The sequence below is a fragment of the Anser cygnoides genome, chromosome 8, assembly GCF_040182565.1.
Source record: "Anser cygnoides isolate HZ-2024a breed goose chromosome 8, Taihu_goose_T2T_genome, whole genome shotgun sequence".
Taxonomy (NCBI): Eukaryota; Metazoa; Chordata; class Aves; order Anseriformes; family Anatidae; genus Anser; species Anser cygnoides.
Window position 1 is genome coordinate 32,857,777 of NC_089880.1, and position 22,224 is coordinate 32,880,000.

General features: G+C 46.0%; 2 protein-coding genes and 1 long non-coding RNA gene across 6 annotated transcripts in view; 1 reads left to right on the forward strand and 2 right to left on the reverse strand.

Moving 5' to 3' along the window:
* ZRANB2 (zinc finger RANBP2-type containing 2) overlaps positions 1 to 2,128 on the reverse strand; it is a 67,214-nt gene extending 65,086 nt beyond the window's left edge. The window contains exon 1 of the mRNA XM_067001686.1: positions 2,122 to 2,128. The gene's annotated coding sequence lies outside the window, so the exon portion shown is untranslated. The remainder of the gene's footprint in view (positions 1 to 2,121) is intronic.
* A 138-nt stretch (positions 2,129 to 2,266) lies between these two features.
* Positions 2,267 to 22,224, reverse strand: part of NEGR1 (neuronal growth regulator 1) — a 299,901-nt gene continuing 279,943 nt past the window's right edge. For all 4 annotated transcript variants that reach the window (XM_048061956.2, XM_067001684.1, XM_067001685.1 and 1 more), the window contains one exon: positions 2,267 to 14,512. In XM_048061956.2, coding sequence (XP_047917913.2) covers positions 14,388 to 14,512 — 125 coding nt within the window. In that variant the 3' untranslated portion in view covers positions 2,267 to 14,387. The remainder of the gene's footprint in view (positions 14,513 to 22,224) is intronic.
* LOC106043603 (uncharacterized) overlaps positions 17,773 to 22,224 on the forward strand; it is a 6,948-nt gene continuing 2,496 nt past the window's right edge. The window contains exons 1-2 of the long non-coding RNA XR_010833334.1: positions 17,773 to 17,910; positions 18,634 to 18,755. This is a non-coding gene — a long non-coding RNA (uncharacterized lncRNA). The remainder of the gene's footprint in view (positions 17,911 to 18,633; positions 18,756 to 22,224) is intronic.

The window sequence follows — 22,224 nt, forward strand, 5'->3', positions numbered from 1 at the left end:
TGGGTGCTCCTCGCCCTGCTCCCAGGGGCCTGAGCCTGCAGCAGCACCAGGTGTGCCGGGGCAAGGGCTGTGGCCGTGGCCGGGTCCCAAGGACTTTGACTATGTCAAATTACTGCCTGTACCAGTGAATCTACTGGTTTTCCTCTGCCCATTACTGCGGGGTAATGTTCTACTGTGGGAGGGCATTTAGACCATCCAGTGAATGAAGGACACCACCAACTTTCTCTATTCCATCCACAGTGGTTTCTACTTGATTTCCACAGATACAAGAGACTTTGATGATAAGATCACCCTTAGCTGTGGATGTAGGATGAGCAGAGGCAGAACACAGTGTTCATAAGCCGCGGTGCAGTCTCTGCTACGAGTGCTGCTAATTGTACTATTAGTTATGCGGTTTTAAGCGGAGGCACAATCACTCAGTCCACAGCCTTAGCACACAGTGTACGAGCTGGCTGCTTGTGATGGCACCTGGAGGACTTCTGGCCACGTGCAGGCTGTGCTGTAAATCACTGGCCTTGTTTGCTATGCTCAAATTCTCTGAGAGAGCTAAAAATTTGGCATACCATTGATTTAAAGCAACTTTCCGTTTATAAAAATGCACGTGGGACGAAGACATTAGAATAATAAATTCTGATGCTTTAAATCTCTATGAACCATTTTATAACTGGAGCTATTTCACAGCCCTGGGATCTCAGGTGAAGGGAGAAAAAAAAATGCCCTGTGCCCAGGCATCCAGCTCAGCTGGGCACATGAGCCTGACCAAGCACTGGGTTAATGCATTAGCTGATCCAAAACCTACCCAGGGTGACAGCCAGCTGCCCCACGCAGGATTTGCTCGGGATGAGTGGAGGAGAACAAGCCCTTCCCCACCCACCGCGGTGTCCCCACACCAGCAGCACCCCTCCGCCTGGGGACAGCCACCAAGCAGCTTTTTTTTTTTTTTTTCCCACCTTATCTTATTCTTTTCCGTTACTCTGAAGTACTGGGCCAGCTCCTGTGCTGGTGTGGACCTCTCCCCCGAGTTTTATACACATACTGGAGCAGATGTTAGAAGTATTAGTGGAGAGGCACGCTGCAAACAGCTTTATGATGGTGGGACACAGAGCAGTCCAGCTGGGGGAATTTTGGCGGACACAAGCAGGAGGCCCACCTGTACCTGCCCCTCAAGGTCAGTCTGACTTTATGGGTAGCAAGGGAAGACCTGCTTACAGAGACATACAAACCCAGTCAATCCACCTTGGGTTTACTTTGCTTCCAGCCTCATTCTTATCCCTAGTAAATCCAAACCGCTTCCATAGCAAACCCATCGCGCACCTTTCTGTGCCTCAGCGCATCCCCCACAGCCCCCTGGAAGGTCACAGCTGTGGTCACATTTTTTTAGGCAGCTCCTCATTTTCTTAATACGAGAGATTTCTGAAGTTAATTATGAAATCTCTAGTATTAAATATTCAGGAACACTTATTTTTGAATACCTCAGGTTTAATTTAGTTTCTCTGAAATTTTAATATCTTGCTTTAATATTTAATGTTGCCCTGACACGAGTATAGAAATTTAAAGTCTATTCTTTGAATGAAACAAATCCTGGATTTTTATATGGAAAAGGATGAGATGGGGAGGTAAGGGAAGGGTCTGTCTTACATGGATGCAACTCTCTTTTCCTAACAGCCATTGCAATATTTCCAAAAAAAATTCCTTTTTGCACTAGTGCTTTAATGTAGACTCAGGTATGCAAAACATTTTTCTTTCTTCCCTGCTAATTATCAAAGACTGAAGTTGTTCAAAAGCTGGCAGCCTGTTTTGGGTCTTCCGTGCCGCTCACCATCAGGCATCAGGCAGTACCCGACCCGCACCGTGTTTTGCACCATTTGCAATTAGGGCTGGTGCTGAGGAAACACTCGCGGAGTTTTTGCCAGGGCTGCACAGCATGCAGTAGGCATGCGGGTCTGGGCAGTAAAGTGGGCAGCAGCCTGCGTTGTTTGGATGCTTTGTGGGTGGGAATGGCCGCGTTGTCCTTGCACGCTGCATTTACTGGTTCGGTGCCGAGCAGGTCGGTGCTGCAAGCACCACGTAGCTGGCAAGGGGGGGGGGGGGGGGGGGGGGGGGGCGAGTGCTGGGGCACGGCTGAGTGTGTGTGTACGTGTACGTATGGGGCACTGCAGGCTTACTCGGTTCATATGTCAAAGCTAAAGACTTTCTTAGTTATTAAAATCTGACTCAACTCTTTAACGTGTTTTACAGCAGATTACCTTCAAAAGGGAAGCATTACTTCTTTTTTTTTTTTTCTTTCTTTTTTTCCAGGTTAGCTGCCTAATTAACAGGCACCATTAATTTGTGAGCTGCATTCAAAGTGAAATGAGTAATAGAAGCTTTGTGAAATTTTCTAAGAATCTGCGTTAGAGTCAAGATGTATAAAAGCACTTGGAAAAAAAATCACAAACTGACATGGTTTAGTGTTTAAAAGATATAGGCGAGCCTGTAGCTGGGTGAGAACTGAACTTGTCTTGGAAGAAAAGGCTTCTTTTTATGGACAGAGTGTGAGACTCGCCCAGAGGATTTTGCTGCTGTGTTGTTCAGAAGGCATGGGAAAAACATCAGCTAAAGGTGAACGAGCCAAGTTGCTAGGTGCTGAGTGTCAAAGAGCAAGAAAATATGTGTGAACATGCAAAATAGCAGCAGGATTATTATCACAAAGGCTCTCTGTGAAAAAGAACAGGATATAATAGGGCTGATTTTGTAAAGCAGTTTTGTCCAGTTCTGTGCCTGCAATTTTATATGAACTCATAATGCTGATGCATCTTTATGGCCACATTTTATGCACTTAGGTGATCACCTACCCAGCTTTTACTGCCAATCAGCGAGGTTTCCATGGGCCAGATATCAGGTACCATTATTCACAGAGTGTAATAGCATGCACAAGTAGTCTCACCAAGTTAACTGGACTTGGTGCAAGTACAACTTGGCGTGGATGAGGATGTCACACTTGCTGCAAGCCTCTGTCTGTGCTGCGTAATTATTTGTGACAACTCGGTGTTATTTTCAGATCTGAGGACACAAAATCAGCTAAAGCCATTTAAAATCACTGGTAAACAACTGCACACACACACAATGCACGTGGCTTCTTGCAACCAGTTCTCAGCATTAGCAATAGATGATAAGCATCTCTCTGGCCACATGTTTATCAGTGAAGCCCGGAGAAACATTTGACGGGACTGCTTTGACTGCTTTGTGTGCCATAGGCACCTATTTCAGCCCAGACTCTAAGCACAACACCCAAGAGCTCTGCACGCTGACTTTTGGGTCCAGGTCTGTGTCAGGCTGGATAACAGGGCGTGGGCATGAGCATCTCTAAGGCGTCACTTCCCACAGTGGGAAAGTGCTCCTCTAGGATCGGGAAGAACTTCGCACGGTGCCCGGAGACACTCATTCTGCAGCTTTTAGGACTCTGAATCTCAGTTTCTGAGAAGTTCCTCAAAAGTGAACTCCAAACCCTTCAAACAGCAACCTCCTGCAGCTGATTCAGAGAGGAGATCAGCTGCAGCCCAGGGTAACCTGGCAGGGAAGCTGGCTCCCGTGATTCACTGCTTGCCCTAGCCCAAAGCCCTCTCCTTTACGCTTGGTTTTGCTCCCTTCACTTTTTCACTGTAGCCTTTTATGTCCTGCTCTAAACAGCACCTTGAGGATCAGAATAAAATTATTCTCTGTATAGCCTGAATAGTTGAGTGCTCTCGTTTCTGAAATGTCCCAAGAGAGGTGCAACGAGACCAAGCTGGAGGATGGAGCAGCGCGGTGCCAGGAGAGGGCAGGAAGCTCAGAGCTGCTGTCCACTGCATGAAGAAAAGATGCCAGATGCAATCTTTTATTTAACTAATTGCTATTTAACATGTGTGTGTGTGTGTGTGTGTGTGTGTGGTTATTTTGTGGGGACGTGCATTCAGTGCGGCTAACTGGGTGTTTTCTGGAAGCACCCCACCGATGGGAGGGGAACGGGGGAGCTGAAGGAGCAGCTGCGTGCAGCGGGGTGCTCCTGTACAGACAGGCTGGAGGTGCGATAACGGCGAACTTGGCTTTGGGAGCATGGAAAAAGGATCACAATGAAATGTGAGCTGACTTCTATTCTTGCTCCCATGTCAACTTGGCTAAGACAATCTCGGTTCAGGATTTGTCCCTGTGAGAAGACACCTCTATTGGCGAGTCAAGCCAGGTGAATAAGAAACAATTTGAGGCTTGAAGAAGTTAAAAAAGTGAAGACTGCCATGGTGTGATGATGGAAATTCATTAGCTCCTGGCTGAATAAGTACCTACGATTCTCTTTTAATGTAAGAGCTCTGCCAGCTTGCAAAGGAGCAGATGTGCACACAAGATGGATAGTTTCAAATAGTCAAAATACAGGTTTTTTTCTTTAGCGATTATCTTTTTTCATCTCAAATAAATCCAGATTGTGCACAGTCTGGAAAACAAAACAACAATATTTGGAGAGAGGGAGTGTTTATTTAACAGGTGGCTTATTTAGCAAATGGTTTACTCTTATAAAAATAATATTCCTGTAGTATTCTGCAGCAGTGATTCAGAACATATGAGAGCGGTGAGGCGGTTTTTTGGGTTATTACTTTATGTGGGTTTGGGTTGTTTTAATTAAGAACATCTGCGGGAGCGCTTTGCTAAGTGCATTTGCATATCTGCTGCAGATTCAGGGCTGGGAGCTGCGCCCTGGCGAGCCGTCGCCCCCTCCTCGGAGCAGCGCAGGAGGTGACAGCAGGCGCCTGTGGGCAGGGGACAGCACACTGCTGGGCGAGCCTCCCAGCGCCAGGGGGTTAGGCAGAAAAAATCCATCACAGAGATTGCCAGTGGACCATGACAGCCACCCTTAGGCACAGACCTGACACTGGAATGCTATTGCCGACAAGCAGCAGCTGGTCCTAGGGGGAAAAAGAAGGAAGGGGCTGGGGAAAAATAAGGAAGGGGCTGGTGCTGAGCTGCGTGCCTGGTGCCAACCCCTGTCCGGTTGGACAGCGCCTGCCTGGGGCACCAACCTGGGCCGGGCTGAGCCGTCCTTGCCCAAGCACGGCACCGCTCTTGGCTCCTCAGTCACCCTCACTCAAACCTGTCAGTTCTGGCAAGGGATTTGGTTGTCTGGAGGAAAGTGCACGGCCCCTGCAAAGAGCACTCTGCACAAGCCAGTGCTGTGGCTGGGGAGAACAGCCTGCGGGGTCAGGGCTTTGCCTTTCAGCCCCTGGCATGGACCCCGTAACGGGTCTGCCTTGGTGACAGAGGAGGTGCCATCACATGAAGGAGTGCACACGTGTTCAGCTATGGAATAAATGTATATTTTTTTATACCTCTTCTAAAATGGGCATGATGGCTGCACTGCAACTTGAGCTATTTTAATAATACTCTGTTGAAAAGTAAATGATGATTACACACAGATTTGGCTCACTACCTCCAGGAGACTTGGCTTTTGTTTTAACATCTCTGCCTTCAACAAATACAAACCACGGGGTGTTTTTTCTCCTATACTTGTTTTGATCTTACTAACCCTTCCAAACGCCAGCTGAGGTGAGCGGCTGGGTGCTACTGAGCAGCTCCGCACAGCCCTGGGGAGGGGACACGGCCCCGGCCCCGCGGGGGGGAGGTCTCTGCCCCTGCACCCTCTGCCTGTGCCGGGGGAAGGCAGGAGTTCTTCCCAAAGAACTTCTGATTTATTGCAACATTAAAGAACTTTTTACGAGTCACAGGTTTTGCTAATAGTGTGAGCATTACCTCTAGGCAAAATGCCTTAATAATCGAAATAATGAACACAATAGTTAAAAGCAATTATTAAACTAACAGCCCATGACAGCTAGCTGTTGTGATTGATTCACTTTAAGACTCCATCCCTGTATTTACCATTACTATTTGCCATTTACCACAACGGTGTCATGTTTTTTGGTTGGGACAGGAATTAGAAATTAAGAACTTGTTTGGGGAGAGGTTTTTCTTTTTGTGCCAGAACTGGCTGACCCCCTTGTTGTCAGTGCTCATAGGAGATCCATGCTAATGCGGATTGTCTTAGATGAAGAGCCTAGCAGTAATAATTGCACATTTCACCATATGCTAAAATAATTACTTTTCACAACCATCAACTTGATGAAGAAACAAGGAAAAAATTGCATTTCAAGACCGCAGTTTGTCAGAAAAACAAACACATTTAGACAGTAAAGGACGAGTCCCGTGCCGTCCTGGCAGAGGTCTCGGCCGAGACCAGCAGAAGGCAGAGGCCCCCAGAGCCTGCCTGTGGGACAAGCCGGGCGCCAACGCAATGGCCCGCGGGTCGCGCCTCGTCCCCTGCCCAGCCCCCCGCCCCAACACTGCCCAGCAGGCCAGGAGTGCCTACTGGAGCCGTGCCCGATCGCAGCCAGCTCGCTGTGGGGCCGATGTCACCACCTGGGGACCAGGCACAGCGCAGCGGGCACGGCAGGGATGCAGGGACATAATCTATATTTAGGTGAATGAATCTATATTTAGGTGAAAAGAGCTCAGAGCCTAATCACTTGGGAAGTTTTCTACACCAAACGCCAGCAGACCCTCCTCCTCCTCCTCCTCTGCCGAGGGGAAGCAGGTGCTTTCTGCAGCAGCGGGCCTGATCTGTGACCTTCACATGTTTAAAGCACTTCAGAAGTATTTCGGTCAAAAACTCTCTGCTCCTTTCTGTTCATTAACCTTTACCGGAGTGCTAATTCTGCATTCAAATCGAAGGTCAAAGCCCTCGGCCAAGGTTTTTCAGAAGAGCCAGGCGCCTTCTGGCAGACCCTCTGGCGAGAGCCATCACAAGGGCAGAGCTCAGCGGTGCCTCGCAGCCACCGTGCCGCCGCCGTGCTTCCCGAGGGCCTGATGCGAAGTCTGGCCTGGGAGCAGCTGCTCCGGGAGCCAAGATGCTAGGGGTGATTAACTTTCTGAAATTAATTTTAAAAACGTACTCTCTTACATTATGGTCTGTTGCAAAAAGGTGCGTAAGGCACTGAAACAAAGGCTGAAACACTTATCCAGACTCCCGCGTCAGAAGTGACACCCTGTCAGCGCTCAGGCATGTTTTCCGCCAGGCATTTCATCCGCAGGGGAGGCAGAGCTGCGCCCACACCCGCCTGCGGTGCCGCAGCCACACGGAGCTGTGCTCGGATGAAGACTTGGACACTGCACCCCGCGCTGGTGCCAGCAGCCCTTACGCGCCCGGCGTAGGGAGCAGGGTTTGGCTGAGTCAGGTAAACGCCACTGAGCTTTCGGCTGTGTGTGTTAAACCAGACCTGTTAGAGGAACACGAGGTGTTTCCTCGTCCCTGCCACCTGCCAACAGCGAGGAGCTGAAAGGACAGCGGCGGAGGGGAAGCGGCGCCCTGCACCCCGTGCGTGGCCGCGGCAGCGGCTCTGGGAGTCAGCTAACGCAGGAAACGCGCTGATGGGATGAGGCACACGAGCAGCAGAGCAGCACGCGACTTGTACCTTTGCTTTAGAAAAGAGGAAACAACAACACATGGAAGGGCTTTTGGTGCTGGATGCCTCAGCAGTGCAGTGGGGCTGGCCTGGGCTGGAAAGGGCAAACCACTTTGCTGGTATGTTTTTGTCACGACATTTACATTTGCAGCCTTTGGAACTAAAGCAGGCTTGGTCGGAAAAGGCTTTTTTAGGGATACCTGGAGGGAGGTGGGGTGGGACAATTAGTCTCTTTAATTGGGCTTGTTGCTCACCTGCAGCTACAGCACACGGCTGCGTCTTCAGCTGCTTCACAAGCTTTACTCAAACATCCTGTAAAAATTGCCCCGAATTGTGCCTGCGGGGAAGGGGCCACATCCCAGGAGCAGCGCCAGGCGTTCTGTCCTTTTGCTACCAATAAGCACAGGGTGAAAAGGATACGTGCACGTGCCTTTGATGAAAGTAATTAGAAACGATTCAGAGGAACTCAGGATCCTTAACACTAAATCCCTTTTGTACAGAAAACAGTGGCAAACGAGATCTGTTTCTTTCCCAGCCCAGGCTCTCAGGCTTTTTAAAAGCCTGGGGGAAGTGAGTTTGCAGTAGCTTACTCTGAAGTTAACTTTTTTTTCTTATTGTAATAGATGTAAAAAGGTCAAAGTTAATGAAGAAAATAGTGAATTTGAAGTTCCGTGGAAGAACAACCCAGTGCTTTTAGCAATTCACTTAAATGAGAGAGGAAAACCAGTTCCTTTAACATTTTAAAGCTTTCGTAGCCTAATGAACCGTGCTACCTCCCGTAGCTTCTACAGAGCCGAAATTTCCGCGAGAGGCTGTCTCATTAGCATGGAGTGGGAGCAGCCGGCCCAGCGCGCTGCGGCTCCCCAGGACACTTCACCTCTCGCGCCCGCACGCCCCAACGGAGTACTGCTGCCCGAAGCGATGTGTCAGAAACGCTAAACACATCTAAATGACTACACCTTCGGACCGAATTAATCTCCCTGTCGATGAGAAAAGTGTACTTTCGCATAAGGAGGAAAAAAAAAAAAGGCGGGTTGGGGGAGGAGAGAAATGAGCCTGCCATCTCGCCATTAGACACATAGCAGAAAACAAGGCTGCTGCTGCTAAATGACATCTTTAAGGTTTATTCTCACTTGTGGTTCACATTTAAGTTGCTGTCGCTGAGGTTAATGGGAGTTATGTGCTTATGACTGTAATGGTTTTGATAAGTGGAAAAGCTGATGTTATTGCACATAAATCGCATCATGTAATGTGCGAATTGTGTTTTGGTTTTGGCTGAAAAATAATAAAGAGAAGGATGGATGTGCATTAGGAGAGAAGAGATTTTGCCCTCTGGATACCAAATATAATATATATCATCATTACAGGCATTTTTTATCTGGCAGCATAAAAAAAAAGGTTTGGAGGAATAATGAATACTTTCATATTTGGAAGATATGAGGGGAAATTCCTGTGGCCGTAGTGGCAGCAGCAGTACGATACCGACTCCCTCTCACCTTCCTCCAATTTTAAATTTTGGGAAATGTAATTTATCCTGCTAATGGGGGATCAGGTTTACCTGGCAGCGCAGCAGCCGCAGAGGCTGTGCGGGGAGCTACGAGACGATGAAAGCGACTCTAAGTGAAATGACTTTCAGCTGTGTTATTCTGCTCTACTGTCTGCGGTTCGGTTCAGAGTTCCTCACGTCAGAGTGCCCTGGTGTGCCCGAGTGGCAGCAAGAACAGGTCCCTGCACTCCTCCCGCCACAGGGACGGCGGCTGGCATGCACTGATGGGAGCCCCACGGGATAATTCTGGTGGCCCAGCCGTGGGGACACGAGGCAGAGCTGGGGCAGGGGACGCCGGCATTGGCCTGAGGGCCTGGGGCCCGCAGCTTGTCCTGCCGTGCAGACTCATGGCCCACCAGGCGACCAGAAAGCTTCACGCCTTTAAAACACAAATGACTGAAAACTAAGTTTCCGGGATGTGACAAGCATGCTGATCTCCACTTCCCTAGCACAGGGATTTTCTGATCTAAAGGAACCTTTGAGCTCCCCAAGAATTAGGCAGAAAGTTGGCAGAAAGTGGTAGGAGCAAACAGGTATTTGCTCGGTGCTGTCAGTGCCCTGGTGAGGGATGCTTTTGGAACAGCAGTCACCCAGAGTCCTGCCAGGCTGTCCCAAGACCCTTCTGCAGCAGCCTGGGCTGTGTCCCGGTGTGCCACGGCCCTTCCTGACCGCTGGGTGAGATCCCTCCCTTGCCTCAGCAGGGAAGGAGCGACCCAAAAGCGGAGCCAGCGCAGCCTACGCGTGCTCACCGCACCCGTGTGTGTGCAGCACGTGTTGGTTTTGGCTGAAAAAGTCAACTCCCAGAGTAAACTCCTCCCTCTAATTTTTAATCTATTAATCTATTAAGGCTGAACGAAGATTTTCTATTTCTTGTTTTTAAAGATTTTTTTTGGTAATAATTTGTTGTTTAAAAGATTTTCCTGTTCTGTGCTGGGGGGGCTCTGGGTGCGCTGGCACGTGGGTACGCTGGGTTCCCACAGGTCCCTGCTGCTGCGGCCAACGGGGGGTGCTCGGGAACGTCTGGCTGCCTTCGGGGCTCAGGTCACTGCGGCGGCCAGCTGGGGCTGTGAGTCAGGGTCCCATCAGCCGTCCTCCTCCCCTAACTCCTGGGGCCATTCCACTGCTGCTGGAGCCCGCGGTCGCATCTCCCCGTCTGATGGCTGAGCCCGAACTGAGGCCAAGACAGGAGGGAGAAAAGTGGAAAGCTCCGGAGGTGAGGCTGAGCAGGGACAGAGCAGGAGGACAGGCGGGGATGGACAGTGCGGTGTCCCCAAGGGCAGGAGGTGGAGGGAAGGAGAAGGCGCCCGGCTGGGAAGGTGGCTGCACGCTGAGAGCGAGCTCTTGGGCCCTGTGACCGCCCGCTGGGGGTCTCGGCCCCGGGGCTGCCCCTGGCCCAGCCTGGTGCTGGCACAGCTCCGAAAAGGGGCCCGTGCACTGCCAGGGCTAAAGCTAAAACTTCATTTTTTTCCTAAACTTCCTCACACATGTCAGTTTATGCAAGAATTTTAAAATTAGTTAAGATTCTTTTAAAAGAAACTGAATGTTCTTATTCTCTTTTTTTCCCCTTTTTTTTTTTTTTTGGAAAGAAACAAAACCTCCCATGGCAGGCTATGAAATATGGATTATTTACCTCCAGACTGGGCACAAAGCGGATCCAATCTCAGAAGTAAATGCATATCTAGTCTTTAAGGCATATTGTTTATCCATGTAAATACATATTTTGGTATACACATTCTTTATAACACAGTTATGTGGAATAAGCAGAGATTTTGGTAGGCGTAACATTTACCATTGTTGGTCTAGAATGCTAACTCTGAAAATGTGCAAAAAAGCAGCTTTTCCTGGTGATGGTTTTTAACACTCCTGTATCTTAAAAACAGCACAGTTTCTAAAAAAAATATATATATTGAAAAGTTTAAAAAAAGCTGTTTAGCTATGAGGAGTATATTTCCTGCCAAGTTATAAACCCTTGAGAAACTGCATTTGTTCAAGAAGTTGTGAGACATCCTTTAATTCAGTATCAGTATAATCGTGATCAGCAACGGTATAATTAGAGCATCATTGCTTCTGTGTACGTCACCGATGCAATGGTAATTAGCAGACCTGAGTTATTGCATGAGTAGGAACTTACGGTGTTACAGACTTCGGGGTTTCCAATGTGGACAACGATCTTAATATAAATATTCAGTTATACTGCTTGGAGCTAAGCCATTTATTTTTCACGTTTTAAAGGTGGGAATAAATATAATAATATTTGACCAACAGATATGAACAGTATGGGTTAACCATTTGAAGAAGCGTAGAACATACCGTCAAACAGTCGCCTAAAGCAAACGCACCCCACAAACTAAAGGGTGAATGGATTTTGTCAGATGCTGTTGAGTTCAACTGGCAGCAGTCTGCACAGTCTGCGTTGGAAGAATGTCCCAGTAAGTCCCAAACTGCACAATTACCGGTTTACCGCAAGGAACAGGTTAACCGAGGAGCCAAGTTTCTTTATTCAATCAATACTGCCTATAGCTCCGATCCTGCAAAAAATCAAGGCTGCTTATCTTCATGTACCACGCCCTTTGAATTAACCGGTGCATAAAGGTAAGCGCCTCTGCCTCCGTGCGGGGCCGCAGGACGGGGCGGTCGGCTCCTGCCGAGCAGCCTGCAGAGCCCAGCGCCGTGGCACCGAGGCACACGGGGCGCCTGCGCGAGCCTGAGCGCACGGGGCTGAGCGGGTGGGTGCGCACGTGTCCGCTGCTGAACACGCAGCTCCGACTGGTATTTAAGAACCTATCTCATGGAAGAAAATGCTAAATGCTATTGGCACCTAGGAATATTTGTATATATATATTTTTTCTTTTTGGACTTGACAACAATCATGTCCCCACAAATTTAAGTGAAAATTCAGAGGTGGGACCAAATGCCTTGTCCATGTTACCCAGTGGCTCTGTGTCTGCTAACAGTCATACCTCATTCCTCATTTTCTTCACATTTAATAAAGCTGCTGTTCATTCTATTCTGTTGCTGGAATTGTCAGGTTTCAGATATTAGGAATCACTGAAATGAAATATATAATTGAAATATATAATTTGATCCAGCCCCAGAATACAAACATCTCTCAGTTTTACATGAGACGCGGCATACGAGTTGGGTTACTTGTACCCCTTTTTCTGTCTTCATAAAACTGTACTGACATGGTATCTGCAGCACCTGTTTCTTACGAAGGGATTCTAAAACATAGCACTTTAAAGCTGCAATACAAGGGAAATCAGAATATCAGGACTGTGTATAGTATAATTTGAATTGGTTTTATGCCATTTCCTTGAAGAATTAATTTTGTCACATTATTCAAGGTTTTTTAAAAAATGCCACATTTCTCAAAATAGTAACTGCTCAGCACACAGCTGCAAATGATATAATAGAAATAGTACAACCTGTCACTGAACAAAAGCAGAGTGACCTAGGACAATTTATTGCCATATTTTGGAGTCAGCATATTTCACTTTATACCCTGCATCTGAGCTAATCAGTAACAACAACAGGTTCACCACATATTCGAACTACCTTTGAGCATGGGACAGTATATATAGTGAGTCTAAGCAAACTCACAGTTTGCCTTTTCAGAAAGTGGGATATTTGTAAACTTGATTTGGAACTGCTGCCTATGCACAGTACTCATCTGGTATTGCTAGCTACAAAGCCTTGTTGTTAGGAGAAAGAATGTCATATTTATAATAATTGTGTCACCTATTAGAGTTCACATACAGAACAGGGAAATAATAATGTAGATAATGGTTTTATTATTGTTGTCAATAGGGGATCTTGTATTCAAAGGCTGCTGGACACAGTCATGTCCCAGCAATTTACATGGATGGCATTTTTAAATTCAGCTGTAAACTGTGAGCAACATTTTGCAATGATGCAGTATGGGGCTGCTTAGAAAAAATAGTAATGTTATATGCTATTTTGAAACTTGATCCTTCATTGAGGTTAATGAGAGTCTTATCTTGATAGACTGCAGTCCTAGGAAATCGTGTATGAGAACTAAACTGCTGTGGTAAGCTATTTGTACAGTATTAGTATGTCAGTAATGAAGTCCTGTCTGTAAAGATGCATCATTGACGGCAGCATGCAATTCAGTACAATTATTAGAGCAACCTTGTTTTAATATATATATGTATTTTATATATATATTATATATATATAAAATTCTGCTTGATACTTTATGTATTTTCAGATATCTAATATTTAAAAGCATCCTTTATCATTGCTAAATTAGCCAAACCAGTACAAAATTAAGTGCAAGAAAAATACCAATTCACATAGTTTTTGTTTTTTTTTTGTCAGTAATATAAAAGGGACGATTTAGTTTCTCGCATTTACAACCATTTAAGAATCCTGATTTAGAATGACTAAGAGAAACCTTCTTACATTCAAAAGATGTCTCAAAATAATTTGTGTTCTCTTTTGTAATGGGAAAACTAGTTTTTTACAGAGATCATCTACTGCTTAGTAGATGGGAAAAAAATAAAAGGAATTGGTGCTATCCTTCACTGATTGCCTAAAAATATACATCTGAAGCAGTTCCATTACCCACTGGAGATGGGAGAGGAGGTTTTCTTTCTAGTCAATAGCACCTTCATCCTCAGTTAGAGATTTGTTATGCTCAAAAGGATGCTTTAGCATTTCCCAAAACACATTCCAAATTTGTTGGAGTGGAAGAGGAAAGTAGTGTTTTATGAAGGCACACCCATGCTGAATTTGCAGGAAAAAAGGAAGAAAACAAAAAGCAGTACTGCACAATGCAGTTATAATACAAGGCTCATTCTTGAAACCTGAATATCATGCTGGAAGAAAATCTAGATATGTGTAATATTCTGAAGAGCTATTTTGAAGGCAATATTGATTTTTTTTTTTATCAAAAGAAAAAAAAAAGTTTCTGTGTAAATGTGGATAGAATGTTTTTAAGAAGGGTACTGAATGTTGTATTGCAGCCTTAAAGAAGCACATTTTTACTGCAATATTCTTTTTCTTTTTTTTCTTTTTTTTTGTAAACTACGGTCTGCAACTCAGCAGACCATGACTGAATGCTTTTGAAAACTTGTAGATTACAAACATGAAATCACAATTAATATCCTCTAAAAGTAATTTCAGAGCTTTCACGTCTTAAAAAAGGACAATGTGTACTGCTTCACAAGGTAATGCAGCTAATCAAAAAAGGAGTAGAATTAAAGTATTTACATAATGAGCAATTCTACAGAAGGCGATCATCCCCACGTAAGCACTGCTGATTATATCCCACGCTGCTTTTAACAAACTCTACCAGATTGGATCCAGTCATCAGCACTTTCAGAGAATCCTTAAAAGCCTTTTAGGGTTCTTTACATTTAGTGCAGAATGATGTTCTTCAGGTAGAATATGCTGGTGAGAGAGGACAGTGTCAACACAAGGTACCAGCAGGAGAACAGGACTTCGGCATCACCGGTGATCCCATACTGGGCTGTACTGGGAGCTGCAAAAAGAAAAGAAAAGGGTTAAGGGAAAATTCCTACTCCTAAACCCCAAATACTTATAATTCAGTACTTCCTCTACGATGACATATAAAGCAGAAAAAGCTTTCTTCTGAAAACGGGAGAAAATGCTGCAAAAGTAGACAACCCTCCCGCGACAATGCTCACTGACTATTACTTGTTGTGTTAAAGAGCACAAACCATTATTAATGCAAACATTTTAAAATGTGAATACTTAACATTAGATGAGTGCTTCATGTTTAAACATCTGAATAATTTATCTGTTTTTAAGTTACTGAGCATTAAATCTCCACTGAAATCAATGAGAGGTGAATATATTTAGCTCTGTTGGAAAACAACTTGTTTTCTACTTAACTTTTGGAGCCAAAGTTTGAAAGTTTTGCTTAGCCAAAGAGATGCACGTTTATTGTCAGTCTCTGATGAAGCTGTATTTACTTGCTTTAATACAAAGCCTCTCTCAAATTCCTAATTAAGTATTACAGTAAATGCATGCACAAGAGTTAAAATACAAGAAAACAGTGAGGAGACAACCGTCTGCAGCTGCCGTGAGCAGCCGGTCCGCTGGCCCTTCTGGGCAGCAGAGGAGAGGACTCGCGCAGAAACCGATGGTTTTGTTCTTGTGAAATACAAGACGGCAGAAAAGAAAAGGGACGCGTAAGCCATCCTGCCCAGAGCCCGGGAGCACTACGTTACCTCTACCACTCGTCCACCTTCTGTCTAGCCCTAAAGCCTGCAGACGCGCCCGGCACCCAGAGCTGTACATCCCCACGTGGCCGCAAGCCCAGGGAGGTGAAGGAGCTGCCGGGGTGCTGTGGGCGCTGAGAGCACCCCTCGAGGAGTGCCCGCAGCCCGCAGCCGTACCGCCACGCACCGCCACGCACCGCCACGCACCGCCACGCACCGCCACGCACCGCCACGCACCGCCACGCTTCCCCGGCCCGGCACCGCCCGCGGCCCTCCCGCAGGCTGACGCAGGCTGCGCCGCCCCGCAGGCCGCATGGGCCGAGGCTCAGCACCGCCGCCTGGTCTGGCCCCGGTTCTGTGAATCACGAACGGGGAGCACACACATGAGTGTTTTCTCTGGAGCTTGCTGTACTGTTACGGATTCTGGGGCTGCCAGCCTGATCTTACACTCAGGTCAGATGTTCCAGCAAAATAGGAGGGGCTCTGCAGTTTTTCAGAAGTGGTGGTGTCTGCCGCCAGCAGCCGTTACATCAGGCTCTGTCCCAGCCCTCGGTGTTGCTCAGCAACATTTCAAGATGTCTGCAGCTAGGTCAGAAGAATGTAACAGAAGACAAGCACCAGAGGCATGCAGTGGAAACAACCAGGACTATGCAAGCGCTTAATGCAGGAGGAGGTGAGAAGGAACGGTGGTCCACAAGACCCCCAACCTCTTACAGTTGTCCACAGCATCCCATGCTCTTTGGTTGAGAGCTGGTATCAGTTTCTGCTCTCCAGTCTGATATACTATGTGCTATTCTAAAATACAAAAGCTGTGCATGTCTTGTGTTGAGTACCACTTGTACGAGCAGACATTGGTTATGTAGGTGGCACTTTACTTAGATCCGAGCCGCAGAATTTGCATCTTTGACTAACCAGAACTCCACATTTTTGTCCGGCAAGTGGCAAGGACCTCGTGTAGCTGCAGGACCAGGCTCTGGGCGATGGCATGGGGTTGCTCATGCCCCGAGAGGTGTGCCCAGAGCCAGAGGGGCTGCGGCGCTGCCAAGGGGAGCACTCGCACTGGTTCTGCTGGGCGGGGGTGATGGTAGGGGCTTAAAACAGGGTGAAGGAAATTCTGGTGTTTATGTATTGCACGGAATTAAATTGACCCAATGTCTGACTGGAACTGGATAGAAAATTGCTTGTGGATACTGAACTCAAGCGAGAGTGAGCCAGCTTGGTGCCCCCATCCTGGTAATAATAAATTAAAAAAACAAAACAAAACAAAACAAAAAAACCCGACAACCTAATTAGTTCTTGCTTTTAGAGTTTCCTCTTCAGTCAGTTTAATGACTTGCAACCATGACTAACTACAGGACCAGGCACTCCCTTCCCTTCTCATTCAAAAGGCTCTGTCTGCTGATAAAGCAGCATGACAAGCCAACATTTAATGTATTAGAAAAAAAACATTTGATGTATTAGAAAAACCATGATAGCAAGCTCAAGCATAGTGGAGGTGGTGTTTTGTTTTAGCATATTAAAAGAGTTTCCCCAAAGTAAAGATAATTTGAACTTCAGTGGCTCTAAAAGCCAGTGGAAAATTATGTAAATCTGATTTCCTGCATACGAACCACCACTATCTTTGTAAAGCTTATTAAATCATATCTGGATTGTTTCAGCACAAAAGCGTTAGGTGAATTAATGGGGAAAAACACATATACTTGTGTAAATAATAGAAAAGAATTATGTCTCCCAAAGCTGACAAACCAGAAGAACTTGATGTGATAGAAAACTGAAGGAGAAGGAAATCTGGAGAAGTGTAAGGGACTGAATTTGAGTACACGGCGGGGGGGGGCTGCATTCCCATGGGGAACCCCAAGCCAGTGCTCCTGTGCCAGCTCACAGGGACTGGCGCTGGGAAAGAGATGAAGCCAACACTTAAAATTATTCCCCAACCCTTCCAATACCTGTTCCATTTCTTCACATTTTTTAAGGAGGGCAAGCTGGTGTAAGCCTGCTGTCATTAGGCGCTGCCAATAATTATCCAATGGATAAAGTTTTACTTAGAGTTGCGGTGGTATTCAGTGTAGAAAAACAAAACCAAACGAGCTATTCACATTTGGGCCACGAAGGCCTGAAGAGTCCCCCAAGGGCAGTGCTCTCACTGTGGAACGGCCCCAAATCCAAGCCATGCCTACAGGCAGTCTGACCAGCAATTGGCCTTGCGGGCTGCTTTTTGGCCCTGCATACCACAGGAGAGACTGGCAGGCTCAAAAAGCCGGGCCATTTTTCTTCACCCACCAGACTGGAACTGGCAGCTGGAAAACACTTGAAGTATAACTGCAAAGGACCAGAAGCACAGCATGTACATTACGGTGCGATGCTCCAGCCCTCTAATTCAGCTGTCAGTGGAGACAGCCTGGCGCTGCTGGCTGTGCTCTAAGAGGCTGCTTTGCAGCTCCGGCCGGACGGCAGCACCCCTGCAGGGCTGCGCCAGCCACGGGACCCCTGCGCGGCCAGCTGGGGAGCGCCCGGCTGCTGGGGTGCCACCGATGGAGAGCTCAGCTTTGGAAATCCTGCCAGGCCGTCGTGCATCTCCACTTTAACGTGGCTTCTGGGAATCTCCAAGTGTTTCTGGGCTGCTAAGCGAATTTATAAGCAGATGCCTGCCTCTCACTGCTGGTGCCAAATGGATTGCATCAATTACAATGTCACAGTAAGTATGCTATGGCATACAGTTTAAAATGGCATGCTTGGCTCATAAAAATTCCTGAATATGTAACAAGTTTCCGCAGTTCTTTACTTTCTCACCTTGGTATTTTGATTAACTTTTCCTGTGTCATTCTGATTGTTTTGGTGGCAAAAGAAATTTTTGTTCCCAAATATTAATACAATTTTGTAGATCTCTTGTGATGTGTTACAAACTTTGTAAAGAAAACAAAATTACTTTTAAAATTTAAAAATCCCTGATATGATCTGCCTAGCCGTTCATCTGGAATGAGTAATCATTTTTGATACGTAAAAAAAGTCCTTGCTTTCATTATCAAGCTATGCAGTGCTAGGCAAGGTCATCTTGGACTTGAACTGGTTAATTTTCATCCTTTTTTTTACAAAAAATTAGGGATCTCTGTGTCACTCTAAAAAAAAGTTATTTTAGAAATGAGCAAAAAGGCTTAAGTGTTTGAAAATAGCACAAAACTCACAGCTTCTTTTTTCCCATTAAGAACTTGTCATTGAGCATTTTTTATGCACACACACACATGCATATTTGCAGTCTTTATATTTCTACAGTGAAATAGTGCTAGAGGTATGTATGATTCGTCATTAAATAAAAGCATGGATTATTGGACTCCCTCATTACATCTGCAGCTATCCCAGGCACTTCCATAATTCCTGCTACCACTATAACGGTGCACTCTGTTTATAACTGATTTCACAGCCTATGAAGCTCCGGAGCACAGAGCAAGTAGAAGGACAGCAGTTGGTCCGCAGAGGATTATTGCTCTGTCTGAAGACTCTTGCAGAACAACATCCTGGTATCTGTCTCCAATAGAAACCAAGGTCAGATTATTTGCTCCCCTTGTGCTGATCTGGCAGCGCAAATTCTGCTCTAATCTGTGGTAGAAGTACCATAAAAACAAGTGAATTTTCATCTAGGAGAAGATTAAAATGAGCTTGATGAAAAGTCTGGTGTTTGGGAATATAATGTGATCCAGTGTTTATAAGATGCAATAAATTTAAAACATATTTGCTTCAGTCATTGAGGGACAGTAATTTATTTTATTGTTAAATTAATCAAAGATAATTTTCCAGATTCCTTGTTCAGGAACTCTGAGCTGAATTTTCAGACCAGCCCCACCATCCACACTACTCTCCTGATCTGGAAAAGACACACAGCACGTGGGGGGTGGCTTCACCGCTGCCCTGCAGATTTCCCCTTCAGGCCGCCTTCGTCCCGTGGCTCTCCCAGGACTCTCAACAGCAGCCACGCTGCTCAGTGTCCCCAGGAGCATCGCCTGGCGGCTCTGGGCTGTGCTGCTGCCCTGTCCCGCGGGAGCGCTGCCGGGAGCTGGGCGATGGCTGGGGCTGCAGGAACCCACGCATGCCAAGAGCAGCCCTCGATATCTGCACACAGCCATGGGCTGCAGAAACTGGCTTAGTGTGCACGTATTGCATTGGGTCCTTAGAGCACCTTTGGGCCCTTAGTACACTAAAACAGTCCTTAGACCTGTGCAAGCAGCCAGTCCAGTTACAGCAGGAACAGAGACAAACGGAGAAAGCTTCTGCTCTCGCCTCCCCTTGCATTGTAATTCCCTGTGCTATCAGCACTGCTCAATAAAGTGTCTCCATTCTCAGTGCTGACTGACCTGCACCAAACGCCCCGCGGGAGGCAAGGCCCTGGCCGTGCCCTCCGCTGGCCCCGCAGCACGACTGCCACAGCGCACGCACTCCTTCCTCCTAAGTTACTGGTTATTCCATGTCATCCTAGTGGTTTATAACACTTAGCAGTGGTGAAAATGTTTAAGCGTACTCTTCACCCAGATAGGATTATATTCTGCCATCTCTCCTGGTAGAGAATAAAAAAGAGCGAAGTAATATTATATCACTATCTCTAATTAACACAAGAGATTAGGAAAAGTACTATGCTGATATGTGTAAACCGACATTTGCTAACACCAAGGACTGCATTAACCAGAAATAATTATAAGCTTTAATTGTGATCCCTTGTAGACAAAAGCATGGACCTCTTTGGGTTGTCTGAATAAGCAAGAGTAATTCTGTTAAATGGATTATGCGCAGAGAAGTTAATAAGCATTTCATTTAACTATATTCAGGTTAATGATTTATTATAGGAAAGCCTTAATAGTTTGCATGCAGAAAGCCTTAATAGTTTGCATGCAAAATTTCAAATATACTGAGAAGACAGGGATAAGCTAACTCAAGGTCAAAACAGTACGAAAAAGACGAAGAAGTCTGGGCTGTCAAAAATGTTTTTTAAAAGAGAAGATTGTAAGATAATGGGACTCTGAAGGCTCACTTGAGTCCTACAGATAACATCTCTAAATATTGTGACACTTGAAGTTAGTTGAGGATTTATGGCTTTGGAGAAGCAGGCCGGCAGTCTATAAAAGACTGAATTAGAAAGCAATGACTTGTGATAGGAGAGGTAGTCTGCTCGGAGAGCGCGAGAGCAGGCACACGAGTGTTTTGGCCAAAGGAATGTTTGTCCGAAGAGAAACCGCGCTCTGTGCCTTGCAGGCCAGACAGCATTACAGGAAGCTTGACCCTGGGAGAAGAAAACCTGAGAGTTGTGTATAGCAAGGAATCAGAGAGGACACCGATTTGTCTAGTCTTATGCAAATGCAATCATTCTCGAGGCAGGAAATCTGCAGTGATGGAAAATTCACTGGTTAAGTTAAATTGATAAATCTGAACCTTTTAAAGTATCTGCCAGATGGAGACTTTGATTAAACAGAGCTTTGACCACAATGATACTGCTTGGAAAATGCTGGTAATTTAGGAAAGTTGAACAGCATTCGGACTGTGTCTGTGGTGGCTGGGGGCTGGAGGTGATGACTCTGAAGGTCCACTCCAGTCTGATGTTCTCGTGTCCCTGCTATGAGTCACTGAAATTCATTTCAATGAGAGAGGAGCAAACCGTACGGCACAGGCCGAAATCCCCAGAACGCATTTGAAATGCAAAATGCTTATATTTTAAATAAAGGCATACATTTGCAAGAGATTATTTTATAAATGATGTATGGTCAAAATGTTTTGCTTATCACAGTGATGGAAGTCAAGAGAAGAAATCAGCGAAGAGCTGTGCAGCCCTACCCCTCAGACAAGTGAAAAACACGCCATGTAATGGCTCACGGAGCCTGACAAACATCATTACTGGGCACGACAGACTGCGAGACGAGGTGGCTCCACTCTGCGGGGCGTGTTCCTGCCTACACGCAGCGGTCACTTGTCTCCTCAGTTCTTGCTTACAGAGCCAGAGGGACAAGGGTGATGCCAGGAACAGGGAGGAAGGTGCTGGGGATTGCACCTCCCTGCAGCCTCATCTACATCGGATGTACTCCCTCTGCTCTAGGGAGTAGCCACCTTCCACCTTTGGCTCTCTGTTAACACCCGCACAGCCATTCTCCAGGTCAAGGGGTATAATTTTGGGCAGAATTTCATCTTCTTATATTTTGTAGGCAGGAGTCACTTAGCACTGCTTAGATAAACACATCTGAAAATACTTGAGAAATGAGGCAGGCAATATTGCACAAGTTGCCTATCATCTAACTATGCCTGGATGGATTTACTCAGCTTCTTCAGATCCTTCTGACACAGAGCTGTGAGGACAAAGACTGTGAGAGCCTGAACAGAGCGGCTTTGTCATTCTCTGAAATGTGAGCGTTGGCAGAAAGATTCAGAAGCTGAACCCCAAAGAGACCGAGGGGATTGATAATGATAGCAGTTGTCAGGTCCTATTCGTCCACATTGCACACAAAGCTGCTGTGAGATGAAGAAATGGTAAAAATGAATGGCTTATACTGATTTGTTCCTTATTTCTAATTTAAATGAATAATGTAGCATTTTTGTGTTTTTAGATAGGAATACAAATACAAGATTACTGCTCTAACTGTGGAAGTAGAAAACAACTGTTTGTTGCACTAGAATATTAAAGCTTAGTATGGTAAATGCTTGGGATAAATATGCCACCAGCAATGTTTTAAAATGAAATATTACCCCTGTGTATGTTTGCATGTATCTTAGTGAATACACAGAAAATAAAAATTTAGGATTTCCTGTTTCAGTCATAAGGACCCCGTTTGCAATATGCTCTGTATCTAATTTGATCCTGGCACTTGATGCTGCTTCTGAATGAGATCAAGTATAAAATGCTATATTTACAGGGCTAAAAAGAAAGGGGAATAATCAAAGCATGGCAATTAGCTCAGCGATTCGTCATTGTAAGTTCATCAGTGAGGGGATCTTTGCCTGGGAATTCGGGTTCCCTGGCTGCGGAGAGCCACGTCCT